General features: G+C 41.6%; 1 protein-coding gene across 1 annotated transcript in view; it reads left to right on the top strand.

Annotated features, from left to right (window-relative positions):
* The window catches only part of LOC122920027 (mucin-5AC-like), a 207562-nt gene that overhangs the window by 176256 nt on the left and 12437 nt on the right, over positions 1-18869 (top strand). Inside the window, exons 32-35 of the mRNA XM_044269237.1 lie at positions 7503-7619; positions 10118-10204; positions 12167-12253; positions 15483-15605. Coding sequence (XP_044125172.1) covers positions 7503-7619; positions 10118-10204; positions 12167-12253; positions 15483-15605 — 414 coding nt within the window. The remainder of the gene's footprint in view (positions 1-7502; positions 7620-10117; positions 10205-12166; positions 12254-15482; positions 15606-18869) is intronic.

The following is an 18869-nucleotide window of genomic DNA, read 5'->3' as shown; positions in this document are numbered from 1 at the left end:
AAGATTAGGAGCAAGGGTCTTCTGGTGACTCTCTAAAACATTAGGAGCGAGGGCAGCCTATGCATGTTGATATGATGGAGGAGAAGGACGAGAAAAGGAAGATTCAACCATATACTCTTTTTGTGGTGGAAGGGGTGCATGGGAATATAGTGTATTCCAGGGGTGCACAACCTTTTTTGGTCTCGGGGCCGCATTGTCACATTGCTCTTTTTCAAGGGGCAAAAAAAAAAAGGTAATCAGCACTTGTTTGTATCAGCCTATTACACAGGCTGATGCAAAGTAAATGGGGAGGAATGACCACTATCACAGTCACTGGTCCCTCATTCAGTTCTATTGATTATTGGCAGCACACTGATTACACGGTGAGATATGCTGACAATAATTGTAATCTTTCATCCTGATAAAACATGCAAATCAACCGACAAACGAGTGATCACTTGTTTATCAGCTGATCAGCGGCAGTGGTGTGCGTAGGTTGTTTGGCACCCGGGGCGAGTCCTTTCTCTGGCACCTACCCCCTCAATAAAAAAAATTGTACCCCCCTCACAGTAGTAATGCCCACATTGTGCTCCCTAACAGTCGTTATGCCCACATTGTGCTCCCTCACAGTAGTTATACCCTCTTTGTGCCTCATTCACAGTAGTAATGCCCTCTTTGTGCCCCCTCACAGTAATAATCCCCATTGTGCCCCCTTCACAGTAATAATGCCCCTTAATAGAAGTATTGCCCATTGTCCCCCTTCACTGTAATAATGCCCATTGTGCCTCCTTCACAGTAATAATGCCCTATTGTGCCTCCTTCACAGTAATAATGCCCTATTGTGCCCCATTCACAGTAATAATGCACTCTGTGTCCCCTCAATAGTAGAAAACCTCATTGTGCCCCCTTAATAGTAGTAATGCCCTCTGTGCTAGAAACACCCATTTAGCCTCCTTCAGAGTAGAAATGCCCTCTATGCACTGTGTCTCCTCCATAGTAGAAATGCCCATTGTGTCCCCTTCATATTAGCAATGCCCTCTGTGCCCCCTCCAAAGTAGAAATGCCCATTGTGCCCCCTTCACATTAGCAATGTCCATTGTGCCCCCTCTAGAGAAGAAAGGCCCATTTTTCCCCCTTCACATTAGCAATGCCCTCTGTGTCCCCTCCAGAGTAGAAATGCCCATTGTGTCCCTTTCACATTAGCAATGCCCATTGTGCCCTCTCCAGAGAAGAAATGCCCATTGTGCCCCCTCCAGAGTAGAACAGAGAAGTAATGCCCATTATGCCACCTCCAGAGTAGAAACACCCATTGTGTCCCCTTCAATTAGCAATGGCCTTTGTGCCCCCTCCAGAGTAGAAATGCCCATTATGCCCCCAGAGTAGAAATGCCCATTGTTCCCCCTCCAGAATAGAAATGCCCATTGTGCCCCTTCACATTAGCAATGCCCATTGTGCCCCCTCCAGAGTAGAAATGCCCATTGTGCCCCCTCTGTTTAAAAAAAAAAAAACACAGTAACTACTCACTGTATGGGTAGAGCTTATGCAGATTCCCGGGCTGCAGGCTCCACTAACACAGGCTGACAGCATGATCCGTTTCTGCAGGCTGAATGGTGGAGCGGGAAGAAGTCTTCCTGCTCTACCATTCAGAGTACTGCTGGCTTGAAGGAGGGGAGGAACGCGGGGAGATGAGCGGTGAGTGACAGGACCCATCTCCCTGCGCTCCAGCAATGAGCGCTTCCATCTGTATTGATGGAAGTGCTCATTGCTTCTGGCACCCCCCTCTTAGAGCTGGCACCCGGGGCGGAACGCCTCCCACCCCTTAGTACACCACTGCTGCAGAGCACTCCTTGAGGAGAAGGCAAAATCACTTATAAAATGCTCCTGACTTCTCCTCGGCTCCCCCACTCTCACCAATAGCCAGGGACCCGTCCTGCTCCAGACTTCTGCTACAGTACAGGGGAGGAGCTGTCATCCTTCCTTCCTGTGTGACTCTTCAGGAAGAAACACAGCTGTTCCCACGATCAGCTTTGTTTCTGTCCAGCAGGACAGGGGCCGCAAACCTTGGCTCTGGGAGTCACATGCGGCCCACATACCAAAGGTTGTGCACCCCTGGTGTATTCAATACACCATAAAAGCCACATTTAAAGTGCCTTTATGTTCAGCCGCTTTCCTCTGGTGGAGTAGAGAAGTCAGGGGCAATCCAGGCCTTGTTCATTTTGATAAGAATTTTCAGTTGACAGGCGGATGCGCTTATCAGTTATTATGCCCCCAGCAGCACTAAATACCCACTCTGACAAAACATTGGCGGCAGGGCAGGCCAGCACCTCCAAGGCGTAGAGCGCCAGTTCGTGCCATGTGTCCAGCTTGGACACTCAATAGTTATAATGCACAGAGGGATCACTGAGGACACTGACGTGGTCTGCTATGTACTCCTTCACCATCTTCCAAAACTTTTCCCTCCTTGCGACACTAGGCCGTGCATCAGGGTGAGGGTGCTGGCGGGGTGTCATGAAACTGTCCCAGGCTTTGGAGAGTGCTGCCCTGCCTCTGTTGGAACTGCTGTGTGTTCCCCTCGTCTCCCCTCCTCGGTTGCCCAAGGAACTACGTACTCTGCTGCCAGCGTTGTCAGGTGGAAATTTTTGGAGAATTGTTTTCACAAGGACCTGGTATTGCACCATTTTGCTTATCCTCTCCACCACAGAAATGAGAGAAGAGAAGTTCTCTTTGTAGTGGGGGTCAAGAAGGGTGAACAACCAGTAATCGCTGTTGGCCAAAATGCATATAGCGCGAGGGTAACGGGAAAGGCAGCATAACATGAAGTCAGCCATGTGAGTCCCAAAAGACAAGACTTTGCTGTCACTTCTCCGCTTCACATAAAATCATTTGTTATACTCAAACACAAACTTGTGTACAGCATATCAGACATAGTAAAAAAGGTCATTTTATAGCCTGACTATGCCAGGTTTCACTTTCCCTCTTCATCAGGGGCGATTGTCCTACCTCCTACAAGGCTGCTTTTAATCCCCAAATAAAAACCACCCACAGGACGTCCCACCCCCACCTCTCATGATCCTCCTCCTACTAATACCATAAAAACAATATATAACAATTAACATTCATATATCTCATTCAATACATATACCTACACATTAAAAAACAATATTCTATCAAATGACACATATAAAAAAAACGTAGCAGCCAACAAACATGCTGGGAAAAGACTCGAGCATTGCGCTCGAACACACGCAGTGTTTGGCCGAACACCGCGATGTGCCTAGCATCGCGATGCTCGAGTCAAAATGGTGTTTGGCCAAGCATGCTTGCCCAACACTAGTGATTATAAATTGTGTAAAACAAGGAGAAAAAATAGAATTACAGAAAGCTTTTTCCTTGGCATATTTCCACTGGTATGGTGATAATCTGCTTACTGGGCAAATTCCAACAAAGATAGAAAACGTTGTTAATGTATTGTGCGATCAGGCCATAGATATAAAAACAAGAAAGTAAACTTTATTTTATAAATAATTAAAAACATATATTGTGTGCATAAAAATTAGTCACACAGCGCATGATATGGACCTACAGCAAACCAAGTAATCTGTTTATTATAGCTAATACTACAGCCACAATATGACGTGAAGGAGTATGTCATAATTAATTACTAACCCTGGTGGCGGATTGACCATGTATTTTACCAGGAATTTTCCCGGGCCAGCCGACTGCCTTTTACATGCAGTGGGCTGATGTTCTCTTTTGTTTAAAAACATGGTATCCACTCCTGCTCTGCTTAGGAGTCTCCTTCCTGATTCCATAGATGGCTATTTTCATATATAGAGTCATCCTTGGCTATTAGCATTGTGACAGTGTATGGGGATACACCTGTGTATTTAGAATTGTTCCTGCCTCTACTTTTAAAATGTTACCAGAGAGGTTCAAACTCACAACTTCCTGCTTGAATGAGGGATTCCTTACTAGTTGTGCTACAAGCACACTGTTGTCTATGGGAAGAATGTATTTCATTAGTATGAATGTACAATGCACTGGTATCTAAAGATACAGTACATCTCTGTATATCAGGACATTGGGATAACAATATAAGCCTAATTTAGTTAATAATCACAAAATGTAATGGAGCAAAACAAATTGCAATAAACACATTTTAGCTATCTCACATAAAATATCTATATCTATATTTAACAACAACCAAGAGAGTATATATAATTCCTTGAATATAAAATATATTTATTGAAATTCATTTAAAAAGTGTGTATGACACTACTACAAACAATATATATAGTGAGAGTTTCCAAAATTTGCTGCATCTATAACGCCCAATTACAATAGCAATAAGACTATATCAATCATGAATTAATATCAAGTGGACATACTATGTGCGTGACTATATGAAACTGCTGGATGAACAATCCTTGCTACATTCAACCGCACCGATGTCCGTATGTTGGTCTGATTAAAGTAAAGTGAATAATGCATATGACTCCTGAGGAAGTCTAAGACGACGAAACGCGTGTCGAGGAGCGGCACCCTTATCCATATCGCCACCACACAGGTATGAGCTAACAAGTCTGTGGCTAATTATACAGTAGGTCCCTGGTTCGATACCCACCAGTGACAATCTGGATAAAAGAAGAATAAAGGTTTCTGAGTACACAGGGGTTTTCACAGTCAATATTATACTGCTTAAGGCCCTAATTATATTGGGGGGAGGGGGGACTTTTATTTTAAACAGCTACATCGTCATTCACATTACATTTCTCGTTGTATACGGCTTTAACAGAACTCATTTAAACCTCACCCAATCCGGATTAAACAAATAAAATGTTTGAATTCTGATACATTCTGGAAATGTGCCCAGTTGCAGGACACTTACATATGTGGTGTTCCTGCCTGGTAATACAACCTTATTGGACTGCGGTCCTCTCATCGGTCAGACATATATGCCCCTTGAACAAGAGCCTACATCTGGGGTCTGGCGGTGCTGACTCGGCATCAACAGGAGTTTCGCAGCATTATGCTTGGCCTGCCAGACTAACTCTAGACATGCTCGTCTCCTTGGATGGCTTCAAAGTCTTTCGGGCAAACGGGACAAGGAAGAGCAATAAGAGGAAAGGAGGAGGGCTGGCGATATTCATGAATGATAGATCATGCAACTAGGCACATTGAGATAAAGGAGCTAACTTGCTGTAAGGACATTGAACTGTTAGCTGTGAGCATGAGATAAATGCTGTAGCTGCTTGTGAGGTCCTGCAAGCCACAGTGAGCCAGTCACAGACTGGTCCTCCTACTTGTGTCTGGAGATTTTAACCATATTTCTCCATCATCCACACTGTCCAATTTCACACAGTATGTAACCTTCCACACAAGAGTCAATAAAACACTGTACTTGTTCTTTGCCAATGCAAAGGAAGCATATAACTCATCAGCCATACAGCCCCTGGGTAGTGGGTAGATCAGATCACAACCTGGTGCATCTTCAACCTCTGTACGTAGAGAACCAGCTGTCACCCACACAGTCAGGATTTAGTCTAAAGAGAGTGAAGAGGCTCTGAGGGATTGTTTCAACACAACTGCATGGGAAGAGCTTCCTATGGGGAGGACATGAATTGTCTCACACACTGCATAACTGTCATGGCGAACCCCCTAGACTCAGTGCAGGCGTTAGGTGAGAGCGGGATGCTATCCATGTTTGTCTCAATGTCTGTGACTCCATGACTGTGATAGCATTAAGCAGTACCGTCAGTGACCAACTGCTTCACCCCAACACCATACAACCAACACCGACCCAAATGGAGATAGACTGCACTCATTGCCTACCAGGGTCCTGCGAATATCATTCCATTCAGAGACTGAATTTTTTAAGCTGTGATATTTATATTCCTTACTTTTTACTTTTTATCTGTACCCTACTGTTACTGTAATGCTTTTATTTTATATCTGTGTGCTGCTGTAACACTGTGAATTTCCCCACTGTGGGACTATTAAAGGACTATCTTATCTTATAAAGATAAAGTTCTACTATCAGCAGATCTGTACCTATGACAACTGGCTGACCTGTACCATGTGCTCTTGGCAGCTGAAGACATCTGTGTTGGTCCCATGTTTATATGTGTCCACATTGCTGAGAAAATGAGTTAGATTTAGAAGTTTAAATGTATGCAAATGATCCTCTAGGAGCCCCAGGGGCGTTGTCATTACATCTAGAGTAGGGTTGGGCAATAAACCGGTATTAACTATATACTTCGGTATTAAGAAACGGCGATATGACAATATCGCCATTTCTTAATTACTGCAGTATTTTAGTGAGGTCATAGGGACAGACACAGGTCCCATAGAGAGTAAATGGAGCAGCAGGGGGCACAGCCGCTCTATAACATTTGGGGGGAACAGTGACCCCGTTCTTGGTGGGAAACTCAGAGATATTACTGCATGGAGGCATCAAGGAGACATTATAATGAAACAAGAGTACATGTTTTGAGTGTTTTTTTCTTTCTAAATGGGCATTTATCGATTTATATATCATTATTGTGATAAATTTCTTAATATTGTTATCGTGGGGAAATTTTTGATATCGCCCAACCCTAACCTATAGGCTCAGTTCTCTCTGCAAGTACCCTCTCCACTTGAGAGGTCCTTGATTGACCAGCCAAGCAGCCATGTCATGTTTACACTACCTCATACTGTCAATCAAAATGCAGGGGGTGCAGGTAGTAGCAGAGAAAGATGAGCCTCTAGGAGTAAAGGTTCAATTACTACACTTTCCCTTTAAGTGCAAGGATACGGTGTGTTATACAACAGCTAACTACTACTAATGTCCTTTAGGACTATTTAACACCTATTAATCCTGCACCTACCAAAATCCTAAGAAGTGCACCGACATACAGTTAGTGATTTAAAATTCCCAGTATCACTGGCCTTTATATGTCACTTAGGGCATGTTGTCAGTATGGTTATCTGACTTCATATGACTACTGCTGGATTAGATCACACTATTGCCATAGCAGGCTGCGCGCTTGCCTGTATATTTTATCGGCACTGTGTCTTAAATCACTTCTATATACATAGGCCACAGTGATTACTGTTTAAAATTCGAGCCTCACGCTGCCCCCCGACATGTTTCGCCGTATCACGGCGTCCTCAGGGGTTAGGGCAGTGTCCTAACCCCCATTACTTCTAGAGGCTCATTTTCATATAGTAAAACATCATTTTTCTCAGTAATGCGGGTTTAAACGAACATGGGACCAATACAGATGTCTTCAGCTTCCAATCGCACATGAAGCAGGTTAGCCAGTTTTATAAGTTCAATTCCGCCCTTAAAAAAGTAATGGGTGACAGAGTGCAATTAAATACAAATTTAAATGTATATTTATATGTAAAGAAGCATTGATTTATTTAACTCTGGCTTTTGGTGTACATAGCCATGAAGAAATTCCATATAAATTGTGTGTATATGGTATTCAAATTTCCGCCTTTATTTATGTGACACTTTTGTACTTGTATATTTTTAGGTGGGATCCTCTGTTCCCAAAAACCCAGAAAGCTGTGAAGAATGTCAGTGCACACAAGAAAAGAATATTGCAAAAGTAACATGCAAAATAAAAGCGTGCCAGACTAACTGCTCGCTGGTAAGTGATTTTTAAAAAATCACAAAGGTTTCTTATATGTTCGTAAATTAGGTAATGCTATTTAGGCCATCTCTACAAGCAGATTGGGCTCACCACTATTATTATTATTATTATTTATTATTAAAGCGCCATTCATTCCATAGCGCTGTACATATGATAAGGGGTGCACATACATAATACAGACATATATTCAGTATATAATAGTCACAATGGTATAGCAAGCATCCATGTTCAAATAGAGTCAGCACAACTCAAGTGCTGGTGTAGTAGATGACTAGATGATACAGCACAGCATCATTAGTACAGGAAGGTGGTGTGGTCCTCTAAAATGGACCCCCCCAAAATGAAGAAGAGCACACCGCACAAGCGCAGCTTGCTCTTCATTCATTTCTATGCCAGTCCCATAAAAACAAAAAAAGAATGCGAGCACTCGGCTATTTTTGGAAGTCCTATAGAAATAAATAGAGAGTGCAGTGCACAAGTGTGGCCACCGTTCCATTAATTTCTGTGAGACTGCTGGAAATAATCAGTCAGCACTGCTAGACTGCTGGAAAAGTCAGCACTCGACTATTTTCGGAACTCCCATAGAAACGAATGGAGGGCACCCACTGATGCTCGCCTGTTCTCTGCTTATTTCGTGGCCCTATTTTGGAGATTCCTACCTACACCTATCTGACAATGGTGGTATATACTAGTGATATGCCCCCAATGTCTCAGATGAGGCAACCCCTTTAAGGAGAGCTGAGCTTGTGGAGGTATTCAGTGGCCATTGAGCAAGTGGATGGGGGGGGGGGGGGGGCTTGGGGCCAAGGGAGTATGCTATGGATTTTCTGTCTAATAGGAAAATGGGGATGCCAGATCATATTAATCCTATTATTATTGTTACAGACAATGGACATGGATCCACTGTGCCAACCAACCATTTTGACTTAGGGCTAATCTTAAGGGCATGGTCCTGGCAGTTCACAAAATGTTTATCTTTTAACCCCTATACAGGGATAAAGCCTTTACTGCAGATAACCAAACAGACCACTACATCCTGGAGTAGTCTTTGTGTAGTTGGCAGGTGACCCACAGGGGTCAGAGACACCGCTGGAAAGCCGAGGTCAGGACAGGCAGAGTCAGTGTTTATCTGTAAGTCAAATCCCAGGTTTGGATACATTTAGCCATTGGTAGGGGAAACATTTAGCTGTATGAGCTGGCCCTAGAGACCAGACCAGGAGACCTGATACCTGATAGTAACCGCAGCCTTCAGGATCAGTCTGAGATGATGGCAGCCAGGAGTGCAGCCAGCAGGAGAGCAGACAGGCAGGATAAGTTGAGTGGTGTCTGTGCCCACAGGGAAGAGTGGCGGGCATGGATGCCTCTGCCACAATTAATATTATTTGGTGAGTGTACCCTTAATGAGAGACAACCTTGTAGACAGCAGAAGATTCTCACATCAAGTGCCCATTGAGGCCAGAGGTGACCTGGGAGCCAGAGGGGAATTTCATTGATTACTGCCTATTGGTAACCTAGGGATAGCAGATCAGTAAGAAAATTGCTAATATGTTTTGGCCCAAAAAGCATGTACTATGGGAAGAAAAAAAAACGGTGTTGCCGAATATTATTTTTTATTTTTCCTTGAGTGTAACTACTACGTAGGAGGGCTTATTTTCACGTGCCAAGCTTTTAAATGTTCACTGGATTCTGTTATATAAATCCTGTTAATTACCTTCTACTATATATTTAGAGAGGAAATGGGAAAACAGCAAATTTTTGGGTTATTTCTATTGTGGGGATTTGAAGCTTTGGTTTCTTTTGTTTATGGTGTGCTATTTTGAAAATGGGGTTATTTTATATTTGCATTTTGAACATGCCTGATTGGTCTGAAGGTGTGAAATAAGTATTTTAGAACAATTGGATTATACCATAAATAACAGATATTGCAGACGTATGGGGTCAAATGAGATGTTGTCATGTTGCTCTTACTTAATTTTGCACGTGCAAAATAAAATAGGTAAAAGAGCAAGAATCCAGTAGGTTTTATGACATTCATAAAAAAATATCCATCACAGGTACAAGCACATGCTCCCTACATGTTTCAGGCCAACAGGGCCCTCAATCATGGCATACATAACATGACAGAACACAGAACCATAGAATATATTTTATTTTTAAATAATTTCACATGGCCTTCGTGTTGACATCAACATTTAAAAAAATACATGAGTTGAGATTGGTTTAAGGAATGTCAGATCAAGGGGTGCAGACTGAGACAACATTCTTGCATCTGAGAACTGTAGCATAAAAGTAAAACGTGTCCAGTATGTTCAATTACATATCAGGAGGGGAGGTTAGAAGAAACCATAGTATTGATATTGATTGCAGGAATGTAAATGGCAGAAACAGATGTTGAGATGATGGATAAAGATAGCAAGTAAGAAAACAACTAATATAGAAATATTTGTAATTTCTGAAACATTTAACAAAATCATATTTTACCTTTTTTTCTTCAGGGTTTTACATACAAACCGGAACCTACAAAGTGTTGTGGAAAATGTGTACGGAATACATGTGTCCTTGAAGCCGCTGAGATAATAAAGGTATATAGCCCTTAATAACTTCTGTAATGTACTTCATACTTCAATGCATATTTATGTATATGACCTGACATTGTTGGTAGCCTGCAGCAGATTCAGGTGATGAATCTGGGAGACCGGATATACGGTATGATAAATATCTCATCACTTGGAGTCCCACAAAGCCCTTCATTCCTGCTCAACGCATGAACACAATAAAGAGGAGTTTTAATGGAGTAGCCTTCATGCATACATTTCAGTGTCTATGGGGCTGATGTAAGTAAATGAGTTCCTATCAGTCCCATAGGCATTGAATGAAATGTCCACTCAACCGGTTTCTCACTGTGTTCATGCAATGCAAAGAAATTCAGGGCTTGGGGGGTCCCCACTCAAATTTGATGTAAAGAAACCAAGAAGTGACAGAATTCTTAAAGCTCTGATGAACATTTCAGGCCGACACAGGGGCATTTTAAACCCTTTGGATAGATGATGAACCCTTTGGATAGGTGATGAATGTTAATTGTAGTAAAACCGCTTCAAAGGGGTTGGCCACTATTTGGGGGTAGCAAACCCTATTGATGCCCAGACCTGCAAAATGAAAGCATACTTGCCTGTTCCCCGCCACTCTAGCCCAGCTACTTCAATCCACGGCCACAGCTCAGGTCCCCCAGTGTAAATATTCACTTTCATTCTACTCCAGCCAATAAATGGCCCAGTGCCAATAACTGGCAGCAGTGACCTCACCCCCTTGCTTTATGTCAATTGGCCATGTGATGTAAGGGGGTCAGGTAATTACTGAAGCCAGTCAGTGGCTGCAGCAGCATCAAAGTGTACAGTTACAGCAGGGGACACGAGAAGCCAAGGCCAACGACCCAGTTGTGGGGCTAGGGAAGTGTTCTTTCCTTTTGCATGTCACCATTAGGAGAGTTTTCCAAAACACCTGCAAAATTTAGCCAATCCCATTAAAGTCTATTGCAATGCCAATTATACATCGTGTCAAGAGGAAAAAAGAAACTTTTTAAATATGCAGTGTATGTACCTTAAAATTCATCCGTTTTGATTTTTTATTACTATTTGCTTTTGCCCTAAAGTTTGCAGGTCTACTGATCTGTCAGTTTGATTATTCGCTTTGAACTCCCTTCTGGTCTCATGAGAGTATCAAGCCTACAAATGGCTCAGTCAGGATTGTGTCTACAGAGCTACAATATTGATCTGATTTTAGAATTTAGATATGGGTTCTAATTGTAAACATTGGTCTTGATATAGCTTCCTAAAGTTGGAACCACTTAAATTTGCGTGGGGGGTGGGGGGGGGGGGGGGGAAAGTTTGTTAACAACTTTTCCTTATGTTATCAACCTTCCTTACCAGCCGGGGACACATTCCAGAATATGAGTAGTTGCTCTAGTCTCTCCATTGTATCTGTTTAGGCACTCTTTGAAGTCACACTATGCACACACATATATTTTAGTAATTTTTATAATCTCAAAAATTTAGTTTTCATGCAGAGGCTGTAGCAATAGGAAGTACAGTACTTGTATGTGTGTGCATCAGGATCTGGCTAAAAGGTGCATTCAGATATGTCTGGCAAATCAATTTACCTCTTGGATAGTTGTGCAGGTTTAAAAATGTTGACAACAGCAGTTTTCTAGCCAGTGCTCTGCTCATTTGGCACCTATCATCTACAATGCAATCCATCCATCTTTTAACATATGGCATTCCCATCCAAGGTGGCTTTAGATCACCAGACAGATAAGAAGATAAGATTCTTGTCTACACCCATGTGGCAGCGATTTTTCTGCATTTTCTAAATGAATGAGCTGGAAATATTAGGAGAATTATGACATAAAAAATGTAGACTTTATGGTTGGATTATAGAACACTATATCTGCTACTCCATTATATTAAATAAAATATATGACGTTGTAATTGGAAATTTTATTTAAGTATTTACTTTCAAACATCCACCTCTTTTCTTTTCTTCTTCAGGGCTATTCAATTGGAGATTCAGTAGAACAGTGTTGTCACAGTTGTTCCCAGGATGTTTGCGCCATAAATAACACTGTGTTGATCAAGGTATAGTTGAAATACTGAGACTAGATATTGAAGGGTCATTAGTACATACAGTATACAATGGTGCTTGAAAGTGTGTGATCCCTTTAGAATGTTCTATATATGTGAACCTTTAGGATTAGCAAACAATTTGAAGGTGAAATAAGAGCTAGCTGTGTTCAATCAATGGAATGACAAGGTGTGAGTGGGCGACCTGTTTAATTCAAAGAACGGGGATATGTCAAATTCTGATCTTCACAAAACATTTGTAGAGTTATATTATTGTAAGATCAGAAGTTTATGAAAAAATAGACTTAACACGTCTTAGGTCCATAAAGAGTTTACTAAACTATGATAATATATATATATACAGGTCCTTCTAAAAAAATTAGCATATTGTGATAAAGTTTATTATTTTCTGTAATGTACTGAAAAACATTAGACTTTCATATATTTTAGATTCATTACACACAACTGAAGTAGTTCAAGCCTTTTATCGTTTTAATATTGATGATTTTGGCATACAGCTCATGAAAACCCAAAATTCCTATCTCAAAAAATTTGCATATTTCATCCGACCAATAAAAGAAAAGTGTTTTTAATACAAAAAAAGTCAACCTTCAAATAATTATGTTCAGTTATGCACTCAATACTTGGTCGGGAATCCTTTTGCAGAAATGACTGCTTCAATGAGGCGTGGCATGGAGGCAATCAGCCTGTGGCACTGCTGAGGTGTTATGGAGGCCCAGGATGCTTCGATAGCGGCCTTAAGCTCATCCAGAGTGTTGGGTCTTGCATCTCTCAACTTTCTCTTCCCAATATCCCACAGATTCTCTATGGGGTTCAGGTCAGGAGAGTTGGCAGGCCAATTGAGCACAGTAATACCATGGTCAGTAAACCATTTACCAGTGGTTTTGGCACTGTGAGCAGGTGCCAGGTCGTGCTGAAAAATGAAATCTTCATCTCCATAAAGCTTTTCAGCAGATGGAAGCATGAAGTGCTCCAAAATCTCCTGATAGCTAGCTGCATTGACCCTGCCCTTGATAAAACACAGTGGACCAACACCAGCAGCTGACATGGCACCCCAGACCATCACTGACTGTGGGTACTTGACACTGGACTTCAGGCATTTTGGTATTTCCCTCTCCCCAGTCTTCCTCCAGACTCTGGCACCTTGATTTCCGAATGACATGCAAAATTTGCTTTCATCTGAAAAAAGTACTTTGGACCACTGAGCAACAGTCCAGTGCTGCTTCTCTGTAGCCCAGGTCAGGCGCTTCTGCCGCTGTTTCTGGTTCAAAAGTGGCTTGACCTGGGGAATGCGGCACCTGTAGCCCATTTCCTGCACACGCCTGTACACAGTGGCTCTGGATGTTTCTACTCCAGACTCAGTCCACTGCTTCCACAGGTCCCCCAAGGTCTGGAATCGGTCCTTCTCCACAATCTTCTTCAGGGTCCGGCCACCTCTTCTCATTGTGCAGCGTTTTCTGCCACACTTTTTCCTTCCCACAGACTTCCCACTGAGGTGCCTTGATACAGCACTGTGGGAACAGCCTATTCCTTCATAAATTTGCCTCGCTGTTCAATTTCTTTGTAGAAAATGTCATCAACATGTGGTGTTGATGTGCTAGCATATTCTGCAGCAGATTTTCTGTCCACAATTATTGATGGAAAATATGCAGCATTTTGTATTGTCTGAAGACGTATAACTGTAATGAGCTAAGCTCCTCTGTGTCCATCATATGACCTGGACCGACTTCTGTTTACTAGTTGTAGCCAATAAAGATTCCTACTGAATTTCTCAAGTGGAGATCTCGAAAGAAGTGATACATAAAGTATATTGGAAAAGTATAAAACTTTTCATTGTACATTACAAAAAATGTATTTGCTAAACCCGAAATACCACCTTAAAATGAAGAGTGGGTAGTTTTGCAAAATCATAGCAATCACAATGCATAACAGTTTTATCTATGTATGCGTGGACCACAAAAATCTGACCATAAATATAGGATATGTCTCATGATCAGCATTGGCTTGAACTTCCTTGGGCCCACCAGAGGAAATGTTCCTGAGGTTCCACCACCCTCATAAACTGCAAAGGGTCCTTGTGTAAACAAGTTTTTGGACCCCTTTTATGTTAGTTTGTTGAGAGTGTGCTTATCATAGAGATCACTTCCAGCAAGTTGTTTATTGATGTACTGTACCGACTTGTGGAGTATAATGCATCAGTGAGAGCTATGGCAATAGGTAACAGTTCTTTACATGCAGTAAAGTAGACATTGGTGTTTTGGGGATAAAACAATGGTGGTCCCTTTTTGCACTGTGCAGTATACAGTATATGGCATATCCCCCTGATCTTAGGTAAGCTTTAAACAAAATTGTCTTCTGCTAGACCTTACGGAGCCTGTTTTATTATGGGTCATTTATTGTCAGAGTTTAGGCGAACTGCAAGATCCTCTAGTTCTCTGGTGGGCCAGCCCAACCCTACTCATGATACTTATTATTATTACTATTATTATTATTGCATATATGAAAAGGGATGTATGTACATAAGCATTTACACGATAAGTTACAAAATAGTACAGAAGGAGAGAGGAGCCTGCAAGGGCTTACAATCTCCAAGGGAAAGAAGGATAAAGGAGGTGAGATTAGGAACTGTTCATTTGGCAGTATAGTGGCAGACACCCATAACATATGTATGGTAAAACTCAATGATACACACCCCAGAGTGATATAACAGTAAATTCTAGAAATAGTTATTGCATTTTATAAAGAGAACCTGACGCATTGAATATGAATTCTGTTCTGCCAGCAGCATGGTGTAGAGCAAGAGCTGAGCAGATTGATATATAGTTCAGTGGGAAAAGATTTAGTGTATAGTAATTTCTGCACTTCCTGTACTTAGGAGTCCAGTGGGAGGTCCAAATCATTGAGTGAGAGCTTTGTCTGTATGCACACTGATACAAGTAAGGCCATCAATCATTGAGTAGGGCTCACCACTAGACTCCAAAGCATAGAAAGTAAAGGGATTTAAATGAATTGCTTAAATGTTGTTACACTGTCTCCCCACAAAACTATATATCAAACAGCTTCTCCTAACATGCTGCCCTTAGATAGAACGGCATTTCCAAATGACAGACTCCCTGTAACCTGCCTCCAAATGTCAGAACAGTAAAGCACTAACCAAAGCATGATTAGATAATTATCAAAAAAGTTATTAGTTAAGTTACTTACATGATTTTACCTTTTACAGCCTGGAAAACATTGGAACCCGCCTGGTGATAAGTGCACATTTTATGACTGTGACGCAAACAAACTAACAGTCATAAGAAGAGTGATGTCTTGTCCAGTGCAAAAAAATCTAACGTGTCCAGAGGTACAGAACAAATACTGGGGAAAAAAAAGCTCTTTTACCTTAATTCTTTGTTCTCCTTGGAGTCCAGTTTTAGAAAAGATGGCCCCACTCTCTGCACAATCATAAAGTAACTCCTTCCTGTTTGTATAGTTTCAGTAAAATACATTATACTGTAGTTATTCAATAAGAACTCTGGGGCATTATTTTTTGGACTTATAGGGGGTAATTAATCATGAAGGTAATATTTGAAGTCCGTTTTCCTTGAGGCTGATTTGGAGTATATGTCACATTGGTGTTTGTTAAATTTGGTGCATTTGTAAACCTATCTCTTTCGTCTAGAAATGATACTCCATTCAGGTGAATGAAACTGATTTTCAGTCCCAGAATTTTCTGCCACAAAATCTGCCGCATGTAAAGGCACCCTAATACTTACAAACCCAAGATATAGGAAGTGGAAGGCAAAAATAAAAACACTCGAAACAGTATAGACCCAATTTGCCATAAAATGGAAAAAAACATAAGGCCCTCCTGATCCCTGCTGGCAATTGGACAGTTCCTTGTATCAAGATTCTTGAGCATCTGTAAGGAAAATCAACCCTATAAACCAGGTCTACTGTCTAGTATGATTGATCGTGCTGATTAAAATAAATACTTATCTTGTGACAATGAGCTGTGGCTTTCCCAAAAAAAAAGACTCTCAGTGCACCTCTTGGTTTTTGTTCTGGAGAATGCCAGAACCGATTTTCACAAGACCACTATCATTTTAATCAGCAGAATCAACCCTATCAGACAGTTGGTTTAACCGCCTCAGGACTGCCGCATGCAGGATTGCATCCTGGCGGCAGCCCTGTTACTCCTCCTGGATGCGCCGGTGCGTCATCTTGCGAGATGCAAGATTTCCTTTGAACGTGCGCACACAGGCGCGCGCGTTCACAGGAACTGCAGGTAAGCGAGTGGATCTACAGCTTGCCAGCGGCGATCGTTCGCTGGCAGGCTGTAGATGCGATTTTTTTAACCCCTAAAAGGTATATTAGACTCTGTTTTGATAACAGCATCTAAAATACCTGCTACCTGGTCCTCTGGTGGTCCCTTTTGCTTGGATCGACCACCAGAGGACACAGGCAGCTCTGTAAAGTAGCACCAAACACCACTACACTGCACCCCCCCCTGTCACTTATTAACCCCTTATTAACCCCCTGATCACCCCATATAGACTCCCTGATCACCCCCCTGTCATTGATCACCTAACTGTCATTGATCACCCCCCTGTAAGACTCCATTCAGACGTCCGTATGTCTTTTGCGGATCCATGGATCCGTAAAACACATACGGACGTCTGAATGGAGCCTTACAGGTGGGTGATCAATGACAGGGTGGTGATCACCCCATATAGACTCCCTGATCACCCCCCTGTCATTGATCACCTCCCTGTAAGACTTTATTCAGACATGTTTTTGGCACAGGTTAGCGTAAATTTATTTATTTTTATTTTTCTTACAGAGTCTCGTATTCCACTAACTTGCGACAAAAAATAAAATCTCACATGAACTCACCATACCCCCTCACGGAATCCAAATGCGTAAATTTTTTTAGACATTTATATTCCAGACTTCTTCTCACGCTTTAGGGCCCCTAAAATGCCAGGGCAGTATAAATACCCCACATGTGACCCCATTTCAGAAAGAAGACACCCCAAGGTATTCGCTGAGAGGCATATTGAGTCCATGAAAGATTGAACTTTTTGTCACAAGTTAGCGGAAAGGGAGACTTTGTGAGAAAAAAAAAATATATTTCCGCTAACTTGTGCCAAAAAAAAAACTTCTATGAACTCGCCATGCCCCTCACGGAATACCTTGGGGTGTCTTCTTTCCAAAATGGGGTCACATGCGGGGTATTTATACTGCCCTGGAATTTTAGGGGCCCTAAAGCGTGAGAATAAGTCTTGGATCCAAATGTCTAAAAATGCCCTCCTAAATGGAATTTGGGCCCCTTTGCGCACCTAGGCTGCAAAACATGTGGTATCACCGTACTCAGGAGAAGTAGGGCAATGTGTTTTGGGGTGTCTTTTTACATATACCCATGCTGGGTAAGAGAAATATCTCTCTATAATGACAACTTTGTATAAAAAAATGGGAAAAGTTGACTTTTAGAGAGATATTTCTCTCACCCAGCATGGATGTATGTAAAAATACACCCCAAAACAGTACAGCGATACCACATGTGTGATACTTTTTTGCAGCCTAAGTGGGCAAAGGGGCCCAAATTCTAAAGAGCACCTTTAGGATTTTACAGGGCATTTTTAACACATTTGGATTTCAAACTACTTCTCACGCATTAGGTAACCCTAAAATGCCAGGGCAGTATAACTACCCCACAAGTGACCCCATTTTGGAAAGAAGACACATATTTCGTGATGGGCATAGTGAGTTCATGGAAGTTTTTATTTTTTGTCACAAGTTAGTGGAATATGAGACTTTGTAAGAAAACAAAAATCATCATTTTCCGCTAACTTGTGACAAAAAATAAAAAGTTCTATGAACTCACTATGCCCATCAGTGACTACCTTAGGGTGTCTACTTTCCGAAATGGGGTCATTTGTGGGGTGTTTGTACTGTCTGGGCATTGTAGAACCTCAGGAAACATGACAGGTGCTCAGAAAGTCAGAGCTGCTTCAAAATGCGGAAATTCACATTTTTGTACCATAGTTTGTAAACGCTATAACTTTTGCACAAACCAATAAATATACACTTATTGCATTTTTTTTTTATCAAAGACATGTAGAACAATAAATTTAGAGAATTTTTTTATAGAAATGTATTTTTTTGCAAAATTTTCGGTAAATTTCGATTAATAACAAAAAAAAGTAAAAATGTCAGTAGCAATGAAATACCACCAAATGAAAGCTCTATTAGTGAGAAGAAAAGGAGGTAAAATTCATTTGGGTGGTAAGTTGTATGACCGAGCAATAAACTGTGAAAGTAGTGTAGTCCAGAATTGTAAAAAGTGGTCTAGTCATTAAGGGTGTTTAAGCTAGGGAGACTGAAGTGGTTAATAAGAGTTTTTCAGAAGTATTTCATGTGATGTCTGCTTACAGTCTATTATGAGTAGACAAGATGTCAGCTTTCCCTTTGTGACTGAATTCTGGTGACTTATAGGATTGCACAAGTATCTGGTTGCTCTCAGACATCTCCATTAAGCAACCCCCTCCTTGTTTCCGTGTATGCCCCCCTCACATATATAGAGCCCTGCTCTCTCATGCCTCCAGCTTGTAAGAGTTGACATAGG

This window comes from Bufo gargarizans, chromosome 10, assembly GCF_014858855.1.
Source record: "Bufo gargarizans isolate SCDJY-AF-19 chromosome 10, ASM1485885v1, whole genome shotgun sequence".
NCBI classification, from domain to species: Eukaryota; Metazoa; Chordata; class Amphibia; order Anura; family Bufonidae; genus Bufo; species Bufo gargarizans.
This window is presented reverse-complemented; position numbering and strand designations above follow the sequence as displayed.